General features: G+C 42.4%; 1 protein-coding gene across 1 annotated transcript in view; it reads left to right on the top strand.

The window, feature by feature from the left end:
* The first annotated feature begins 714 nt into the window (after positions 1 to 714).
* The window catches only part of INTS3 (integrator complex subunit 3), a 51,576-nt gene continuing 30,222 nt past the window's right edge, over positions 715 to 22,068 (top strand). Inside the window, exons 1-3 of the mRNA XM_066362442.1 lie at positions 715 to 1,438; positions 16,946 to 17,029; positions 17,796 to 17,879. Of these exons, the coding sequence (XP_066218539.1) occupies positions 1,289 to 1,438; positions 16,946 to 17,029; positions 17,796 to 17,879 (318 nt within the window). The 5' untranslated portion in view covers positions 715 to 1,288. The remainder of the gene's footprint in view (positions 1,439 to 16,945; positions 17,030 to 17,795; positions 17,880 to 22,068) is intronic.

Below are 22,068 nucleotides of genomic sequence, written 5' to 3'. Positions count from 1 at the left end.
CCTAAACTTCGCATCACGGTTCATTCTTGGTGGTGTACATTCTATGGGTTTATATAACGTATAGTGACATATAGTCATCATTATAAAACCATATATTTTCACTGCCTTAAAAATCCTGTGCTCCATATAGTCATCCCCTCACCCTACTCCCTACCCGTCAACCAATAACTTTTTTTAATTTTAATTTTTATTGATTTTAGAGAGAAACGAAGGGAGAGACAGCGCGCGCCTTTGCTTGTGTGATGCACTCTCAGCTAGGGGAGCTGGCTCCATACGATCTGACAGCATTTACTCCGGGACTGTTTAGAGTTAAAGCCACGCTCCCTCGCCCTATACTGCCAATTCGCAGCTAAGCCTGGGGATTCTCAAAGACAACTATGTTGTTTTTAGTTCTTGTAGCCTCCAAACTGCAGACTGAGAAAGAAGGCGGAGACCGGCGCCGCGCATGCGCGCCAGCGCAGCCTCACTCGGGACCACCTTGACTCCTACCCCACTTCCGGAAGTCGTCCCGACCCGCCCTCCAAGAGCAAAGAAGGGATGCGATTGGGTATTTTATTGTCCATCAGACCGGTAACTCTTCTCAACACCATTGGCAGCCGGGAGAAAGGCCCGCCGGCTGTCGTCAGCCCACTCCTTCGAGACTCACACGGCGCCACCACGGAAGCCGCTATTGGCGGAGGCCGTCGGCACACTTCCGGCGGGGACCTCCACGATTCCTCCCCCCTTTCCCTCCCAGGCTCTCAGCCTTCCAGCCCCCGCCTTCCACCATGGCGGACTCTGTGTGGTGAAGGGAGAAGCTGGCCCTCGGTGCCTTCCTGTAGCGCTTATTGCCTCACCCTCATCCCCGGGGGCCGGACCCAAAGGAACCTCGCTCTCCAACCCTTGGGGCACCAGCCAGGAAGGTTTCCGACCCCCTACTTCGGGGCAGGACTCCTCTTCCGCCCACCTCCTGAGGCAGAAACTTAGGGTTTCCCCTATTTCTCTTAGGGTCAGAAGCCAGAAGGGGCTCACCTTCCACTTCTTCAGGGCCGGAGGCCTCTACCCCCCTACCCATAGGGACGCAGATCCTTATCTCAGCATACTTAGGAGCTATTCCTCAGCACTACCACTCGAGGCAGGACCTAGAGCGCGGTCGGCCTTCGCGGCCTTTCGGAGAGAAAGGAGGCGTGGGAGGACAAGGACCCTTTACCTCCCCAGCCCCACTAGTCCCTGGCAATCCCGAGTTCCTCATTTCTAGGATTTCCCACCCATCCACTCCCTGGCCCTTTCCCGTCTCCTGGCTGCAGCCATGGAGTTACAGAAGGGAAAGGGGGCGGCAGCAGCTGCAGCTTCGGGAGCAGCGGGAGGTGGAGGAGGAGCGGGAGCAGGAGCAGGAGCCCCAGGAGGGGGGAGGCTGCTACTCTCAACCAGTTTGGATGCCAAGGATGAGTTAGAGGAGGTAGGTGTGGGGGGTTGGGAAGGGAGTTAAGAAATTGGGTTGAGGAGGGATACAGTAGTGGATACTGGGTGGGGGTGGGGGAAGAGGCCTTCAGGTTTTTTCTAAGGCAACACAAACCGTGTTCCAGACTTCCTGCTCCCGAAGGAGGAAGTGTGGGCCAACTTCCGGAACAGGTTGTCATAGCAACAGAAGCCACGAGTATGAAAATGGGGGGGGGGGGAGGTTATTGATGAAGAAGAGATGCAGCATCCAGATCTACTGAATTCGTTTTTGACATTTCTTTCCACATACTGGCCACAGCTAGTCTTAATATTTACCGTTAAAGACTTTGGTCATATATTGAGTCGAAACATGTTTGTGTATGTAGGTGTTTTATTTATGAATTCTATAATTTATTTAAGCCAATTGCCAGGGCACAAGTTCTCAAGTGTTCCTTTAACTGGGCATTTAGAATGAGTGAAACTTAAAGAAAAGTGAGTAGTGTTTAGTTTGCCTCAACTACAACAGTGGGGTGAGGGGGTGAATGGAACTTAGGGGACTCCTTCTGAATCAGATGGCACACCCGAAGGAGAGAACACATGGATGCTGAGAAAGAGGGTGAAGTGAGACAGTGCAGTGGGCTTGAGTATTTTAGACTAGGGATAGTTGACCCTCCTCTACCTTCCCCCATTTGTTCCTCTTTCCCTGTCCCTGACAACCCAGAGTTGATCATGTATCTCTTTCCACTGCCATACACCAGGAGACATACTTAGGAATGTGAGACCCAGAACTGGGACACAATTGTTGATTGAACTGTGTAAGACTTGATACATTCAACTTGGTGGTTGGTTATTCAGGGACAGGATGAGTAACTTAGACTTGGGCTTTTCACTGGTCATTTCCCTGCTGTCACTGACCTTTATCAGAGATTAGAGGGAAGGCAGGCAGACATGTGGAATTCATAATTTAAACTTGAAAAATGTTCAGATACAGATGGTGGAACATATATGCAAAAATGGACTTTATGAATCAAGAGATGGATAACAACTTTGTGGATTTTCCCTCAGCAAATGTCCACTCACAGTCTGTCTTTCTGTCATGTTTCTCCCCCATAATTCTTTGCGCTTTTAGATAAATCAGTTTGTTTTCTGTTGTTTTTATCAGCTAAGGTAGATACCATTAGGAACATAAGCAATGCTCTGATAATAATGTGTTCCCAAACAAACGATAACTTTAGGGATGCCTGGCAGTTTGAATTACCCACTTTTTAAAAAATGGCCACTGTCATTGTCAAAGTATTTATTGAGCCCTTTTTTCTAGTACTGGAACTCTAGAATTATAGAAGGAAAATAGTTGACTGTCTTTGAACCCTTCACCAGTTTGAGTGGAGGGGAAAAGACCCCAAAGGTTTGATGAAAATCTATTTCCTACCCTGATCCTATAGTGGTCATCCTGCCTAATCTTGCTCTAATTTGTGCCACAGAGCAGTACAGCATCCTGTTCTGAGCAGTGATGTGTTTGCTAGTAAACAAAGTGGTATGACAGGAGGGGACTATAAAAGAGAGGAAGCATTTATTTTCTTGCTTTTTCAGAATGTTTGAGAATGAACTTTCAACTGTTTCCAAGGAGAAGGGGAAGGGAGAGTTTCTTTTCTGAAGTCCTTCATGATGTGGCTGTTTCCCAGCATGTCTTGGGCTCCCCCCTTTTGTTTTTTTACTCTTTGTCCTTTGTCCTTTGCATTTGAATTTTTCAGCAAGCCTTGCCACTCTGTTTTTAATCCCATTTGTGTGGTTCCCATTAGATCAGAGTATCTCTAAGGGTAAGACTTACTGGCTTCTTCCTCTGGGTCTCCCCACAGACCTGTGCACACAGAAGTTCTCTAAACCTGATGTTGACTGACTGATCTCTGCTTGTTCTGGTTTGGTTATTTTCTAATACAGGCCTACCTCTAACACAGAGTTAGCTTCCTGACTGTATATGTTTACTGTGTGCTGAGTCTTATAGGAAAGTAGGATGAGGGAGATCCAAGGTCTGCTTTCTAGAGCTTATCATTTAAAGACCATGTGAACACACCCATATGAAGGTTAACAAAATGGTTAGGTAGTGAAAAGACAGGTCATTATAGCTGGCATGATGAGAAAAGACCCTTCAGGGGGCCTGAAGTAGGAAGCACTGGTGAGGGCATCCCAGGCAGGGACTGTGACTTCTACTCAAGGGATCATTTGTTGTATCCTTTCTTCTCCTTGGCTCTTTTCCTCTCTTTGAAGAGGGAATTCTTGCCCATCCATCCCCATTCCTATTTGGGGACTAAGATAAAAATAGTGCCAGAGATTGGAGGCATTTAGAACATGTAGCTCCTGGTCTTTCCTCTGCTGAGAAGGACCTTATACACTTGGAAGTTAGGCTGAAAGCAGGAGCTGTGGCCCAAACAAGTCAACTTCCTCTTGCCTGATCAGGTGGTGGCGCAGTGGATAGAGCGTTGGACTGGGACGCAGAGGACTCAGGTTTGAAACCCTGAGATCGCCAGCTTGCACGTGGGCTCATCGGGCTTCAGTGCGGGCTTACCAGCTTGAGCGTGGGATCATAGACATGACCCCATGGTCGCTGCCTTGAACCCAAAGGTCACTGGCTTTAAGCCCAAGGTCACTGGCTTGAGCAAGGGGTCACTTGCTCTGCTGTAGCCCACCCCCCTGCCTCGGTCAAGGCACATAAGAACAACTAAGGAGCCTTAATGAAGAATTGATGCTTCTCATCTCTCTCCCTTGCTGTCTGTCTCTCCCTATATGTCTGTCTCTCTGTCTCTCTGTCTTTCTCATACACACACACACAATCTCAATCTTAAACTATGGACAGATCTCAGGATTGCCTTTGGTTAGAGGTATGTCCCTTCCAGGTTTTCTCTAAGGAATAATTCATGTCTTGACTGTAAGAAATCTAGGGAATGGGTTTTGAGTCATTTCTAATTTTTTCCCCTGAATCCTCATTTTACATACAATTGATTCTTGGTTGTGAAATGCTTGTTCAATAACTATTAATGTGGGTCCTTGGGATTTTACAGGTTGGATGATAACTTTATTTATTTTATTTTTTTAAGACAGTGGAATTTGTCCTTGAAGGAATTTAGTCCTTCAAGGCCGCTCACTGACTTCCACAAAGGGGTAGTATTTAATACACTCTTTTTACCAGACTGTATATTCACCTGGCTGAGGGAGGGGAAACAAAGAGGTTAGGGGAATCACTCTGACTGCAGTCTCCAGCTTCAGGTATATATGTACTAGCAAACTGGAAGGCCACCTTCTTCTGTACCCTCTGCCCCTACTACACCTACTGCTGCTGTCATGGAAACCAAGTTCAGATACTTTTAGTACTAGAAAAATTAATTCAGAAGCTCTTAGAGATGGTAAATATTTACTCAGCTCTCCAGGGTGCTGTTGTGGAGGGCTTGCTCTGAACAGAGCTGTTCTGCCAGCAGTTGTTGGCAACTGCATGTATGATTCCATCTTCACTAAGGGCCTCTGGAGACTGAGGGTACAAGGGGCACTGCTACTTGGTTATAGAGATTTGGCCTGTGGTAGCCTTCTTTGAGGCAGTGTGGTCCTTCTGTCACCCTGAGTGACTTGTTAATTAGTTCTCTCATCCCTGTTGGGAAAGGTAACTTGTGTAGTTTGGAAAGGAGCATTTTTTTATACTTCTGTTGCCTGGAAGGATTTGCCCTCACATTTCTTTCCTCATTGCTGTTATCCACACATCCAAATTCTGTACTGCCCCACTTCGTACATCCTAGTTGGACGTCCCTGTTCCAAGAGGCACCTTTTCTTCTTAACTGAGCAGTGACCCATATAATTGCCTCAGGCCTCTGAGTGGAGTTTAGAATATTGAGCCTAGAAAAACCTGATTCAGTCCAAGATCTCTGTTATATCACAGCCAAGACTCAGCCAGCCCATAGGGCTGTGTTTTCTGGCTTTGTATTAGGAAAGGTCCAGTCAGACTTCTTCCCCTTTCCCCTACCCTTTTCTCTCCTAGAAGGCAAAAGTTTACAGAGGTAACTAAGAGAGGAAGCTTTTCAGCCTGGCCAGGGACTTAACCCATGTCCTGTAGCAGCAGGGTTCAGTTGTCAGGCTTCTTGAAAGATAAGCCATTAGCCGTGGTGGCAGGGAGTAAAAGGCTCGTTCTGGTCCTCATAGATTTGGTTGTCCAGTTGCTGAGCTTCTTCACAAAGGGAATAGATTCTACTTCAGCTGAGGCTAGATGCTCTCACATTACGTTATCTCGTTTAATCTTTAGAGAAGCCTCATGATATAGAGAAAAACTAGAGTTTAGAGAAGCTAAGTAATTCACCCCAAATTAGCCCAAGGCTAGTAAGTCGTGTAGGGTTTCGCTTGTCAGTTTGCTCGAATAGCTTGCTGCTGTTTGATTCGCATCTCTCTTGCTTCAGCAGAGTTCTTCCTTTGAGGAGGAAGCACTATCTTAAATTCTAGGATGTTGTGCTGCTGCTTGTTCCCGGTCTCCCTCCATTCTGATGGTGCTTGTTAACGAGGCTGCATAAGCAGGTCCCCCCAGAGCTGCCAGCAAAAATAGTGTGGCCCTAGCCACTGGAGGCACGTATGCTGCTCTGTTGTTGATAACTACCTTGGGTAGAGAGGGATAAGATTTAAGAAGAGAAAACTTAACCTGAAGTTTTCCTTCCCTCCCCTTATATAGAAGTTAGACTAGGTAATGTTGGATCTCAGAACTTGTGGGTGAGGTGGGTGTGAGTAACAGCTCTCATGTGATCTCACAACTCCTTTTCACAAGTACGCAGGTGCTACTGTTTAAGACTGACCTAATTTGAGGAATAGCCCTGATGTTTGACAGTGAAGTTGTAATATCTTCAAACCCATGTGACTTTAGGTCTGTTTTAGGTTGAAGGTTTGTGTCTATGAGAGCTCCTTGCCTTAACACTTAATTCTACCCTGTGCCCCTGTACACTTAGGGATGATGTACAAAGAGGAAACATGATTGTCTGAGCCCTCTTTCCCATTGTCCTTTATTTGTCGGTTCCTCACAATACTGCAGTGCAACCTCTTCTCCACGAGATGTTTTGCAATGACCTCTAGGATCAAGGGGAGGTAAATTGCCTGCCTTTGTCCCTGTTTTCCTTGCATCATCATCACTGGGAATTGGAAAATGATTCTCCTTAAAAAGTTTTTGGGTTACCTGACCAGGCAGTGGCGCAGTAGATAGAGAGTTGGACTGGGACGCAGAGGACCCAGGTTCAAAAACCCCAAGGTCGCTGACAAGCCCAAGGTCGCTGGCTTGAGCAAGGGGTCACTCACTCTGCTAGAGCCTCCCCCACCCATCAAGGCACATACGAGAAAGCAATCAATGAACAACTAAGGTTTCACTATGAAGAATTGATGCTTCTTATCTCTCTCCCTTCCTGTCTGTCCCTATCTGTCCCTCTCTCTGTTTTTCTCACTTTCTCTTGTCACACATACACAAAAAAGTTTTTGGGTTAATCCTCAAGATAAAACACTCAGGAAGTAGTTTAGGTGGTGATAACGAAGAGGCCTACTGACCTAACACAGACATATTTTGTTAATATTTTCTCAATACTTAGTATTATATGCTTCTTTGGAAAGTGACTAAGCTCTCCTTAGAATGTGGAGACAGTGGCTTCTGAATGATGGTGTTTTTTTATTTTTTTTTAAGATTTTATTTATTAGAGAAAGGAGAGAGAGAAGTGGGGGGAGGAGTAAGAAATATCAACTCATAGTAGTTGCTTTTTTTTTTGTGATAAAGGGAGGTACAGACAGGAAGGGAGAGAGATGAGAAGCATCAATTCTTCATTGTGACACCTTAGTTGTTCATTGATTGCTTTCTCGTATGTGCCTTGACCGGGGTTAGGGGGGTGCTACAGCAGACCGAGTGACCCATTGCTCAAGCCAGAGAGCTTGGGTTCAAGCCAGTGATCTTGGGGTTTTGAACCTGGTTCTTCTGCGTCCCAATCCAACGCTCATCTACTGCGCCACTGCCTAGTCGGCCCAGGTTTATGTTTTATCCACTGTACCACCACCACCACCACCACCACCACCACCACCACAGGTCAGGCTCCTGAATGGGCTTTAATGCTGACATCCCCACCTTTGACTAGAAACACAGGTTTTAGTTTGGCCTTTTATTCTTCATTAGTCCTTCACTTTTTTTTTTTTTTTTTAAAGCAAGAGAGAGAGGAACGGGCAGACAGAAAGGGAGATGAAAAACATCAACTCATGGTTGCATCACTTTAGTTGTTCATTGATTGCTTTCCCATATGTACCTTGACTGGGGGGCTCCAGCTGAACCAGTGACCCCTTGCTCAAGCCAATGACCATGGGGTCATGTCTATGATCCTACACTCAAGCTGGTGAGCCCTTGCTCAAGCCAGATGAGCACGTGCTCAAGCTGGCGACCTCGGGGTTTCAAACCTGGGTCCTCAGTGTCCCAGGTCAATGCTCTATCTACTGTGCCACCACCTGGTCAGGCTTCACAACTCGTTTTTTTGTTTGTTTTTAACTTCTGGTGGGGGGACATTTCAAACATAAAAAAGTAGAGAGAATAGTATAATTTCCATATAGCCATCATTTTGTTTCAGTACGTATTAGCACATGGCAGTCTTCTTTTGTCTCTCCCAGTCTGTCTGGATTATTTTGGAGCAAATCCAAGATACATCATTTGATCTGTAGGTACTTCATATATATGCTGATGAGAGAAAGACTTTTTCTTTTTACATTATTTTTTTAAAATTTATTGATTGATTTTACAGGGCAGGGGGAAAGAAGTATTGCTTCACTTTAGTTGTTTGCTGCTTACCTGTCATTTGTCATATGTGCGTTGTCCCATCAAACCCAGGGTTTCAAACCGACTATCTTAGGGTCCCACATTGACACTCTGTCCTCTGCACCACCACAAGCCAGGCTCAATTCTTTTATTTTTTTAGGTTTTTTAAATTTATTAAAAAAATTTTTATTTCATTAATTTTAAGGGGGTGACATTGATAAATCAGGGTACATATGTTCAGAGAAAACATCTCCAGGTTATTTTGACATTTGATTATGCTGTATTCCTATCACTCAAACTCCAGTTGTCTTCCGTCACCTTCTAACTGGTTTTCTTTGTGCCCCTCCCCTCCCCCAACCACCTCCCTGTGCTCCCCCACACCCCGTAACCCCCACACTCTTGTCCATGTCTCTGAGTCTCATTTGTATGTCCCACCTATGTATGGAATCATACAGTTCTTAGTTTTTTCTGATTTACTTATTTCATTCAGTATGTTATCAAGGTCCATCCATGTTGTTGTAAATGATCCGATGTCGTCATTTCTTATGGCTGAGTAGTATTCCATAGTATATATGTACCAAAGCTTTTTTTTTTCTTTTTTTAAAGATTTTATTTATTAACTTTTTTAGAGAGAGGAGAGAAGGAGAAAGGGGGTGAGGAGTGGGAAGCATCAACTTGTAGTAGTTGCTTGTCATATGTTCCTTGACCGGGCAAACCTGGGGTTTTGAACCAGCAACCTCCGCGTTCCACATCAACGCTTTATCCACTGCACCACCACAGGCCAGGCTGTACCAAAGCTTTTTAATCCACTGGGCCACTGACGGACACTTGGGCTGTTTCCAGATCTTTGCTATTGTGAACAATGCTGCCATAAACATGGGGGTGCATTTCTCCTTTTCAAATAGTGCTATGGTGTTCTTGGGGTATATTCCTAAAAGTAGGATGGCTGGGTCAAAAGGCAGTTTAATTTTTAATTTTTGAGGAATCTCCGTACTGTTTTCCACAGTGGCTGCACCAGTCTGCATTCCCACCAGTAGTGCAGGAGGGTTCCCTTTTCTCCATACCCTCACCAGCACTTATTCTGTGTTTTGTTGATGAGCGCCATTCTGACTGGTGTGAGGTGATATCTCATTGTGGTTTTAATTTGCATTTCTCTAATGATTAGTGATGTTGAGCATTTTTTCATATGCCTATTGGTCATCTGTATGTCCTCTTTGGAGAAGTGTCTATTCATTTCTTTCGCCCATTTTTTGATTGCATTGTTTGTCTTCCTGGTATTGAGTTTTACAAGTTCTTTATAAATTTTGGTTATTAACCCCTTATCAGATGTATTGTCAGATATGTTCTCCCATTGTGTAGTTTGTCTTTTTATTCTGTTCTTATTGTCTTTAGCTGCGCAAAAGCTTTTTAGTTTGATGTAGTCCCATTTGTTTATCCTGTCTTTTATTTCACTTGCCCGTGGAGATAAATTGGCAAATATGTTGCTGCGAGAGATGTCGGAGAGCTTACTGCCTATCTTTTCTTCTAAGATGCTTATGGTTTTACGGCTTACATTTAAGTCTTTTATCCATTTTGAGTTTATTTTTGTGAATGGTGTAAGTTGGTGATCTAGTTTTATTTTTTTGCAGGTAGCTGTTCTATTTTCCCAACACCATTTGTTGAAGAGGCTGTCTTTACTCCATTGTATGCTCTTACCTCCTTTGTCAAATATCAGTTGTCCATAAAGGTGTGGGTTTATTTCTGGGTTCTCTGTTCTGTTCCATTGATCTATATGCCTGTTCTTATGCCAGTACCAGGCTGTTTTGAGTACAATGGCCCTGTAGTATAACTTGATATCCGGAAGTGTGATATACCTCCCACTTTATTCTTCCTTTTCAAGATTGCTGAGGCTATTAGTGTTCTTTTTTGGTTCCATATAAATTTTTGGAATATGTGTACTATCATATATCTTTGAAGTAAGTCATTGGTATTTTAATTGGTATTGCATTGAATTTATAAATTGCTTTGGGTAATATAGACATTTTAATGATGTTTATTCTTCCTAACATAGAGCACGGTACATGCTTCCACTTTTTTGTATCTTCCCTGATTTCTTTTATCAATGTTTTATAATTTTCCGAGTACAAGTCTTTAATCTCCCTGGTTAAATTTATTCCTAGGTACTTTATTTTATTTTATTATTTTTTTTGGTTGCAATGGTGAAGGGGATTGCTTCCTTAATTTCTCTTTCTGACAGTTCATTGTTAGTGTATAAAAATGCCTCCAATTTCTGAGTATTAATTTTATATCCTGCCACCTTGCTGAATTCATTTATCGGGTTCAGTAGTTTTTTGGCTGAGACTTTAGGGTTTTCTATATACAATATCATATCATCTGCAAATTATGATAGTTTTACTTCTTTTCCAATTTGGATGCCTTTTATTTCTTTTTCTTGTCTGATTGCTGTGGCTATAACTTCCAGAACTATGTTGAATAAGAGTGGTGAAAGCGGGCACCCCTGCCTTGTTCCTGATCTTAAGGGGATTGCTTTTAATTTGTGCCCATTGAGTATGATGTTGGCTGTGGGTTTGTCAAAAATGGCCTTTATCATGTTGAGGTATGTTCCCTGTATTCCCACTTTGCTGAGAGTTTTGATCATGAATGGGTGCTGGATTTTATCAAATGCTTTTTCTGCATCTATTGAAATTATCATATGGTTTTTCTCCTTCCTTTTGTTTATGTGATGAATCATATTGATTGATTTGCGAATATTGTACCAGCCTTGCCTCCCAAGAATAAATCCCACTTGATCATGGTCTATGATTTTTTTCATATACTGCTGGATCCGGTTTGCTAATATTTTGTTGAGGATTTTAGCATCTAAATTCATCAGGGATATTGGCCTATAATTTTCTTTCTTTGTGTTGTCTTGCCTGGTTTTGGAATCAGAATCATGCTCACCTCATAAAAGGAGCTTGAAAGTCTTCCTTCCTCTTGAATTTTTGAAATAGCTTGAGAAGGATAGGAGTTCTTCTTTGAATATTTGGTAGAATTCACTTGTGAAGCCATCAGGCTCAGGACTTTTCTTTTTTGATAACTGTTTCGATCTCATTTGTTGTAATCGGTCTGTTTAGGTTTTCAGATTCTTCCAGATTAATTTTTGGAAGATTATATGTTTCAAGGAATTTGTCCATTTCATCTAGGTTGTCTAGTTTTTTGGCATACAGTTCCTCATAGTATTTTCTTACAATATTTTGTATTTCTGTTGTGTCAGTTATTTCTTCACTCTCATTTCTAATTTTATTTATTTGAGTCCTCTCTCTTTTTTTCTTGGTGAGTCTGGTTAAAGGTTCATCAATCCTGTTTACCTTTTCAAAGAACCAGCTCCTGGTTTCATTGATCCTCTGTATTGTTTCTTTAGCCTCTATGTCATTTATTTCCTCTCTGATCTTTATTATTTCCTTCCTTCTACTACCTCTGGGCTTTACTTGCTGATCTTTTTCTAGTTCTTTTAGATGCAGGGTCAAGTTGTTTATTTTAGCTTTTTCTAGTTTCTTAAGGTATGCCTGTAATGCTATGAACTTCCCTCTCAGGACTGCTTTTGCTGTGTCCCATAAATTTTGAGTTGATGTATGCTCATTATCGTTCATTTCTAGGAATTTTTTTATTTCTTCTTTGATCTCATTGTTAATCCATTTGTTATTTAATAACATGCTATTTAGTTTCCAAGTGTTTGAGTATTTTTCAGTTTTTCTATTGTGGTCGATTTCTAGTTTCATGCCATTGTGATCAGAGAAAGTGCTCAATATGATTTCAACCTTCTTAAATTTGTTGAGACCACTTTTGTGCCCTAACATGTGGTCTATCCTAGAGAATGTACCATGAGCACTTGAAAAGAATGTATACTCTGCTGCTTTGGAGTGAAAGGTTCTGAAGATACCTATTAAATCGAGTTGATCTAGTGTGTCCTTTAAGTCTGCTGTTTCTTTGTTAATTTTCTTTCTTGAGGATCTATGTAGTGATGTTAGTGGGGTATTGAAATCCCCTACTATTATAGTATTGCTGTTGATCTGGCCCTTTAAATCCATCAAAGTCTGCTTTATATATTTAGGTGCTCCTATATTAGGTATGGAGATATTTATAATGGTTATATCTTTCTGTTGGAGTGCTCCCTTTATCATTATGTAGTGACCTTTTTTATCTCTTACTATATAGCCTTTGTTTTAAAGTCCATTTTGTCTGATATAAGTATTGCTACCCCAGCTTTTTTTTCATTTCCATTTGCGTGAAATATTTTTTTTTCCATCCTTTTATCTTCAGTCTATGTGCATCTTTTGTTTTAAGGTGTGTCTCTTGTAGACAGCATATGTATGGGTCCTGTTTTCTTATCCACGCAGCTACCCTATGTGTTTTGATCGGATCATTTAATCCATTTACATTTAAGGTTATTATTGATATGTAGTTGTTTATTGCCATTTTATTTTTTAAAGTGGTTTTCCTCTTTTGCTCTATTCTTTTTCCCCTTTGATCTGTTTACAACAGGCCCCTTAGCATTTCTTGCAGCATTGGTTTGGTTGTAGTGAATTCCTTGAGTGTTTTTTTTTTTTTTTTGTCTGAAAAGCTTTTTATTTCTCCTTCAATTTTAAACGATAGCCTTGCTGGATAAAGTAGTCTTGGTTGTAGGCTCTTGTTCTGCATTACTTTGAATACAGTGTGTCCGTAAAGTCATGATGCACTTTTGACAGGTCACAGGAAAGCAACAAAAGACGATAGAAATGTGAAATCTGCAGCAAATAAAAGGAAAACTCTCCCAGTTTCATACCTGTTCAGTGCAGTTCAATGTGGACTCTATCTGTTGCCCTAGACACATCCAAATGATAGTGAAGTTCTTGCCACACACAGGTAAGGACATCTGGTATAACAGAGTCAATAACATCTGTGATTCTCTGTTTTAAGTGATTAATGTTGTGGCGCTTCATTATAAACGCGCCGATATTCACGTTGCACTTTGGTCATGGATTTGAATTTATCGAGCCACAGAACACACTGAACTTTCCTCTGTACTGTTCACATCTCAACTGGCATGTCCGTGGGCTGCTCCGCTGTATAAACGGTGTTATGTCATCATCTGCGCATGCGCACATGCTGCCACATCATCCTATAGAAACTGGGAGGGTTTTCCTTTTATTTGGTGCAGATTTCACATTTCTATCATCTTGTGTTGCTTTTCTGTGACTGGTCAAAAGTGCACCATGACTTTACGGACACACTGTATTTTGTGCCATTCCCTTCTGGCCTCAAGTGTTTCTGTTGAGAAGTCGGAAGTCATCCTTATGGGGGCTCCTTTGTAGGTGATAGTCTTTTTTTCTCTAGCAGCTTTTTTTTTTTTTTTTTTTTGTATTTTTCTGAAGCTGGAAACGGGGAGAGACAGTCAGACAGACTCCCGCATGCGCCCGACCGGGATCCACCCGGCACGCCCACCAAGGGGCGATGCTCTGCCCACCAGGGGGTGATGCTCTGCCCCTCCGGGGCGTCGCTCTGTTGCGACCAGAGCCACTCTAGCGCCTGGGGCAGTGACCAAGGGGCCATCCCCAGCACCCGGGCCATCTTTGCTCCAATGGATCCTCAGCTGCGGGAGAGGAAGAGAGAGACAGAGAGGAAGGAGAGGGGGAGGGGTGGAGAAGCAGATGGGCGCTTCTGTGTGCCCTGGCCGGGAATCGAACCCGGGACTTCTGCATGCCAGGCCGACGCTCTACCACTGAGCCAACCAGCCAGGGCCTCTCTAGCAGCTTTTAATATTTTCTCTTTATCACTTAGCTTTGGTATTTTAATTATGATATATCTTGGTGTAGATTTCTTTGGGTTTCTCTTTAATGGAGTTCTCTGTGCTTCTTGAACTTGTGAGACGTTTTCCTGCCTTAATTTAGGGAAGTTTTCAGCTATGATATGTTTGAACAAAGTCTCTATCCCTTATTCTTTCTCTTCTTCTTCAGGAACCCCTATAATGCAGATGTTATTTCTCTTCATGTTGTCAGAGAGCTCTCTTAGAGTTTCCTCAGACTTTTTGAGTCTCTTTTCTTTTTTCTGCTCTGCTTCCATGCCTTCATTTATCTTGTCCTCTAACTCTCTGATTCAATTCTCAGCTTCATCCATCATGCTTTTAATTCCTTCCATTGTGTTCTTCATTTCTGATGTTGTATTTTTCATTTCTGACTGATTCTTTTTTATTATTTCAATGTCCATTTTTATATTTGCTATCTCATTATTTAGGTGTTTGTAATGACCATCTGTTGTTGTTCTAAGATCTTTGAGCATCCTAACAATCATTATTTTAAATTCTGCATCTGGTAATTTGGTTATATCTGACTCATTCAGGTCCTTTTCTGGGGATTTCTCTTGATTCATTTGTGTTGCATTTCTCTGCCTTTTCATTTTGTCTCTGTAAAAGAAGGTTTTGGCCACTGGAGTCCACTGGGTGTGGCCTCTGTGTTCCCTAGGTGTGGTCTGTCTGCAGGCCCGCCACCCCCTCTGCTGCTGCTGCCTAGGGTGTTTGGGTATGGGGGTTTCTGGTGCCAGCCCACTGGGGCTGTTGCTGTGGTTTCCACCTCTCCTTATGGGAAGGGCTGTAATCACGAGCTTGGGGGTACAAGCCTCAGTGGTCTCGGCCTTTGCCCCACCCCCATGGGTGGGGTTATGGTGCCCAGGCCCCAACCCCCAGCCCTGAGGGCAGGGGTGAATACTTTTGCTCAGCTGTGGGTCTCTGCCTGATTCCAGGCTTTGGCCCCGCCCCTGCGGGAGGAGCCCGCTTGCTGGACAGCTGCAAGCCTTGGCTCTCAAATTCTTTTTATAATTGGTTTGTTCATATCAGTAATAAGGCAAGGACCACACATTGCATTCTCTTGCTATGTCTTTTCAATATTTTAATAACTTTTTATTTTAAAATAATTTTAAGCTTAGAGAAAAATTATAATACATAGAACTCTCATATATTGTTCACCCAGATTCACCAATAATTACCATTTGCCACATTTGTTTTTTCATTATCTCTCTCTCTCTCTATATATATATATATATATATGTATATATATTAACCTTTTGAGAGTAAATTGCAGCCATGATGCCACTTTAGATTTAAATATTTTTGTGTATATTTCCTAAGAACAACTATCTTTTGTTATATAACCACTGTTTTACCAAGATTGGAACATTTAGTATTGATAAGTTACTCCTACCTAATTTATATTTTATATTTAGTTTTTACCAGTTGTCCCAATAATGTCCATTATAGCAGTCCAAGATCATACATAGTATTTTGGTGTACTGTCTTTTTAATTCCTTAGTCTGAAACAGGTAAGTACATATATATATATTTTTTTAATTTATTTATTTATTTATTTTTGTAAGTACCTATATTTCATGACCTTAAATGCTTTGGCCAGTTATTTTGTAGAATATCTTTCAATTTGGGTTATCTGACATTTCTTCATGATTAGACAGATTATTCAGTTTTGGCAGGAAAACCATAGCAGTGATGTCATAAACTTCTTAGTTTATCACATGTAGTGATAAACTAAGTAGTATCAGGTATCAGTTTGTCCTGATACCAAAGTTAATATGTCACTTGGTTAAGGTGGTACCCCTCAGGATTTCCTACAGTTACTATTTTCCCTTTATAATTGATAAGTATTTTCAACCTATATAATGTCCTCTTGTGAAAATTTTACCTTTGCTTTTAGCATCCATTGATAATATTTGCCTGGATTAATTATTACTGTTGTCATTCCTTCTGCATTTATGTATGCATTGGCATTCCACTCTACAGAAGAGTTTGTTGTTGTTTTTTTGAGACTGAGAGAGGCACAGATAGGGACAAACAAGAAGGGAGAGAGATGAGAAGCATCAGTTCTTCATTGTGGCACCTTAGTTCATTGATTGTAGAATAGCTTCTTATGGGTGTATCTATCAGCATGGACTCATGGATTCTTTTATTCAATGTATTATAATTTTAAATCTCTTTTAATATATGTGTTTCCCTCTCCCTGCTTTCTTTTCTTGCAGTTTACATGTTAAAGAAACCAGGTCATGTTCTGGCCTGGTTGCTCAGTTGATTAGAGCATCTTCCTAACATGCCATTATTGTGGTTTGATTTGGGTCAGGGCACATACAAGAGTCAAGCATTGAATCCATAAATAAGTGGAACAACAAATTAATGTCTCTCTCCCTCTGCCTCCTACACTCCTTCCTTCTTTCTCCCCTTCCTTCTCTTTCTCTCCCTCCCTCCTTTCATCCCCCCCCCAACCTTTCCTCTCTCTTCTCCCAAATCAATAAATTTAAAAAAAAATAAGGAAACCGGGTCACCTGTTATACTTTTCACATTCTGGATTTTGCCAACTATATCCCCATGGTGATGTTACTTGTAAACTGGTAGTTAATTAGCTCTAGAGACATGATGAGGTTGGAATTTTCTAAAACTATTTTGGGACCAGAAGTATTTCATAGGTTGTGGTATGAAACACTCTTTTATTTATTTTTTAAGACTTTATTCATTTTAGAAAGGAGAGAGAGAGAGAGAGAGAGAGAGAGAGAGAGAGAAGGGACGAGCAGGAAGGATCAACTCCCATATGTGCCTTGACCAGGCAAGCCCGGGGTTTCGAACCAGCAACCTCAGCATTCTAGGTCGACACTTTATCCACTGCGCCACCACAGGTCAGGCGGTGTGAAACACTCTTAATTTCTTCTCACTATTTACAGAGGTTGGAAAGATGTATGAGCATTGTGACATCGATGACTACTGGTGTCTCGGAGAGAGAGGCCAATGATGCCCTTAATGCCTATGTGAGTATAACGCTTTCCCCATATCCATTTTTGCTTCTTTGAAAGCTCTGAGACATGATCAGAAAGATGGGAAGACTTAAGTGTCTAGGAAGTAGGGAACTGAAGTCAATGCCTTGGCTCCCGGAAGCAGGCTTCTCAACACCTCTCTCTCATTGTGAGAGTTCATCTCTTAGAGCCTTAGGCATCTTTAAATACTAGCTCATAGTTCTATAGTAACTTTTTTCTTTGTAAATCATTCTTATATATGCGATCTTTTACATTTCCTAATCTGAGAGGTTGAAAGGTTTTTAAACAGTATGTATAAAGACTTAGAGTACTGGCACATAGTGAATGTTCCATAAGTATTACCTACTTACTATTATTTTATTGTTCTCACTACGTCTTTACCTTAAAAATGTCAGAGGTTCAGTGATTTGCCCGGTGTCTTGGCTTGGTAGTTGAGCTTGTTACTCCATGACTGACTCTTTGCAACTACTGCTCTGGTGAAGGAGGTGGAGAAGGATATTTATTTTCCATTTTAAACACTTTATTTTTTGCCCCTCATCTGCATCAAGCCTCGGAGAAAACAAATAGGGTCCATCCTTTCCCTCTATCTCTTCCCTAGAACAGATACCCCATCACTTTTAGGGAGAAGGAAATCATCAAATTTAAGGGTTGACGATTCTCATTTGCAGGTTACTTAGGAGTCCCAAGTTTTCTTGGAGAAATGGTGCTCAAGAACTTTCTTCCCGTGAATGACTAGTATTTTTCCTTTCTCATATCCCAGGTATGCAAAGGCCCCCCACAGCATGAGGAAATCTGCCTGGGTCTCTTCACCCTTGTCCTCACTGAACCTGCTCAAGCCCAGAAGGTAAGACACCCTGCTCTGAACCCACACACCCTTCTCAGATATGACCTGGGAGTATGGTGGAATATAATTATGGCTTCATTGACATAGTACTGGGCCCTCTAACCAGAGCTGGGCCACCTTGTTATCTGAATCTAGTTTTATACTTTAAGTAAATTTGTCACTCTGGCTAAAATCCTTTCTCCATCTCGATTCTGAAGCTAAAAGTCAAGATAATGCAGTTGTGAGAGTGAAAAATCACTTAAAGAGTTAGAAATTTTAGGTTTACTAGTCAAGGCTAAAAGAGTTGGGATGTAATCTAGATAATAGAAGAGAACAGCTGTACCCAAGAGAGTTCTTACTCTTGGTAAAAGCATGACCTGTAGTTTTCAGGTTCTGTCACTGGCAAGTGAATAGAAAGTAGGCTTAACATTGCAACAAGTAGGATTTAAATTAGCTTAATGTTAGATAATTGATGCACTAATAATGTAGTGAGTAAGAGAACACTGGAGTAACTGAAATTAGACTTCCGGAGGAATACTATACGAAAACTAATCTGGGGTTCCTTTTTTTTTCTTTTTAAGATTTTTTTAATTTATTGATTTTAGAGGGAGGAGAAAGAGAAGGGAATGGGGGCAGGGGATAAGAGCAGAAAGTATCAATTCACAGTAGATGCTTCTCATATGTGCCTGACCAGGCGAGCTGGGGGTTTTGAACTGTGATCTAAGTGCTCCAGGTGGAGGCTCTATCCACTGCGCCACCACAGGTCAGGCTGGGGTTCTTCACAAAGAGTTTCCTTTATGTGGACTGGTTTAGTGGGGTCCTTCATTGAGTTGAGGGACTGGGCAGGGTGATCTTTTTGGATTCTGTTCTTTCCAAAATAAAGTAGCAAAAATCTGTCTCTTGCGTCTTCACAATTCCCCTTTCCAGCAATTGTGTCCCTTGAGTCTAGACATGTTGGCTTAGAAGTGTGTGTCTGATATCTGGATTAACTGTATGTCACTAACACAGAAGGACTTGGCGTGGGGGAATTGAATATTCTCACTGGCCCTTCCCTGAGCAAGGGGAGTATGGAAAGAAACGAACATGCTCTGTGCCCAGCATTTTGTTAGGCTTTATCCAGGTAGGATCTCATTTAATCCTCCCCAGAAAGCCATGTGAGGTTGGTGGCTTTGTCCCTACTCCCCCAAATACTCGCAGTTTACCTATAAGATAGCTGGAGGCCAGAGACACTGTCGTTTGTTCAAGGAGAACCAAAGAAAAATATTCCTAGGGACAGAGACAGGATGCCCAGGTACCTGCAATAGCTTGCTTGAATGAACCTCAGGGGAATGGTTTATGGGCATGGCAACAGGGTGTATTTGTCCTCTTCTGATGCCAGCTGGAGGAGGGTCTATGGTGTGGGGCAGCAGATATTCACAAGTCCTTGGTTTCATGGACTGTATCTGGGCTGGGACCTTGTTAGTTAATAATTGGTATTTTATTTTATTTTATTTTTTTTATTTATTTATTTATTTATTTATTTATTTATTTATTTATTTATTTTACAGAGACAGAGAGAGAGTCAGAGAGAAGGATAGACAGGGACAGACAGACAGGAATGGAGAGATGAGAAGCATCGATCATTAGTTTTTCGTTGCGCATTACAACACCTTAATTGTTCATTGATTTTTTTTTTAATATTTTATTTATTGATTTTTAGAGAGAGAGGAGAGAGAGAAGGGGGAGGAGCAGGAAGCATCAACTCCCATATGTGCCTTGACCAGGCAAGCCCAGGGTTTCGAACCGGGAACCTCAGTGTTCCAGGTCGACGGCTTTATCCCATTGCGCCACCATAGGTCAGGCCAATTGTTCATTGATTGCTTTCTCATATGTGCTTTGACCGGGAGTATTCAGCATACCGAGTAACCCCTTGCTGAAGCCAGCGACCTTGGCTCAAGCTGGTGAGCTTTTGCTCAAACCAGATGAGCCCGTGCTCAAGCTGGCAACCTCAGGGTCTCAAACCTGGGTCTTCTGCATCCCAGTCTGACGCTCTATCCACTGCGCCACCGCCCGGTCAGGCTGACATTTTATTTTATTTATTTATTTATTTATTATTATTATTATTTTTGTATTTCTCTGAAGTTGGAAACGGGGAGACAGTCAGACAGACTCCCGCATGCGCCGGACCGGGATCCACGCGGCACGCCCACCAGGGGACGATGCTCTGCCCATCTTGGGGCGTAGCTCTGCCGCAATCAGAGCCATTCTAGTGCCTGAGGCAGAGGCCACAGAGCCATCCTCAGCGCCCGGGCAAACACCACTCCAATGGAGCCTTGGCTGCGGGAGGGGAAGAGAGAGACAGAGAGGAAGGAGAGGGGGCGGGGTGGAGAAGCAGATGGGCGCTTCTCCTGTGTGGCTGGGAATCAAACCCGAGACTCCTGCATGCCAGGCCGACGCTCTACCACTAAGCAAACCGGCCAGGGCCTGACATTTTATTTTAATTTTTTTATTATTATTATTCATTTTAGAGAGGAGAGGGAGAGAGAGAAAGAGAGAGAGAGAGAGAGAGAGAGGAGAGAGAGAGAGAAGGGGGGAGGAGCTGGAAGCATCAACTCCCATATGTGCCTTGACCAGGCAAGCCCAGGGTTTTGAACCAGCGACCTCAACATTTCCAGGTCGACACTTTATCCACTGCGCCACCACAGGTCAGGCTGACATTTTATTTTAATACTGAGTTTATCAAGATCCTTAAAGACAAATGAATGTCTCCAACTTGGTGATGTTAGACCAGCCCCTCTATTTTAAAGAAATTGTTGGCAAAGATGGGAGTGAAGGGGTTGGGGTTAAGGTTTAATTTTCTCTTGTGTGGGTTACATAAATACAATTAAAGTCTCATTTAGTCATCTTAATGCAAAGTCATCTTGCTTGCTGGTATTGTATTTGTTTCAGGTGGAATCTAAATCAGCGAGGGTTAATCAGTAAATCTCAGTCAAGGTGGCAGGATGTGTGGGGTATTTTAGTTCTTTGCCTGACCTGACAGTTACTCGGGGCTCTGCATTATGAATGCTTATTATATTGTGAATTTGGCCATCCAGATGCAGCAAAGGACTCGAGTACCTTGTCTTCTTTCTGCACTATGATTTCCCTGTGAGGCTGGCTTAGGCCCTTACCTTGGGTCTCATTGCTGGTTGACAGCTGCATCAGGATTATATTCACACACTAAAGATTTCTAAGTACATCTTCTGCCTGGGAGCCTCCTAGGCAGACAGGCCCCCAGGTCAGGTCTCTTTAGACAAAGAGGTGAAGATGGGGAAATAGGACAGTTTTAGGCAAGTGAGGAAATGTCACTGACTCACTTAGAGACCTTGAACCGGCTTAGATAATGGTGGAAGAAGAATTAGTGACATATCTCCCATTGTGCTTTGATCCTTCTCCCTAAAAGGGTGATTATATTGTGAAATACTTCTGTCCTGGAGAAATTTTAGCTGGGAGTTACTGATGAGGACTGATCCTAATGTTTTGTTTTAGGCTTCAGTTTAAAACAAGGGGAGTGTTTTCTAAGGGTTTATTTGGGGTTAATTCTGTCTCTGGAACAGAAGCCACAGGATGGATTGGAAAATCAGTTTTCCTGCATCCTCACAGGGGATAAAGGGTAGTAGAAACTAAGTCTTGTGCCTGACTGGTGGTGTCACAGTGGAAAAGCATTGACTTGGGACATTGAAGTTTCAAGTTTGAAAGCCTGAGGTCACTGGCTTGAGTGTGGGGTCGCTTGCTTGAGCATGGAATCATCGACATGAACCCGTGGTCACTGGCTTGAGTCCGAAGGTCACTGACTTGAGCCCAAGGTCGTTGGCTTGAGCAAGGGGTTACTGGCTTGGCTGGCCATCAGTCAAGGCATGTATGAGAAGCAATCATCGAACAACTAAATTGCTTCAACTACGAGTTGATGCTTCTAATCTCTCTCCTCCTGTCTGTCTCTCTCTTGTGCACGAAAAAAAAAGAAACCAAGTCTTGAACATAGCAGAAATTTGCTCTGGGAAGGTGAGGTGTTGAGCCTCTATCAGGTACCTAGGCTCAAAGAGTTAGGGCCAGCTCTCTCTAAGACTTCTTAATGGGTGAATTGAACAAGGTAACTCAGTTAAGGAGAAAACAGATCGAGTATTGATCAAGTATTGGTGGAGAGTGGAATATGCATGGGGTAGGTTTTGTTCCAATTGTACCCTCTTGACTT

Source organism: Saccopteryx leptura, chromosome 2 (assembly GCF_036850995.1).
Source record: "Saccopteryx leptura isolate mSacLep1 chromosome 2, mSacLep1_pri_phased_curated, whole genome shotgun sequence".
Classification (NCBI taxonomy): Eukaryota; Metazoa; Chordata; class Mammalia; order Chiroptera; family Emballonuridae; genus Saccopteryx; species Saccopteryx leptura.
This window is presented reverse-complemented; position numbering and strand designations above follow the sequence as displayed.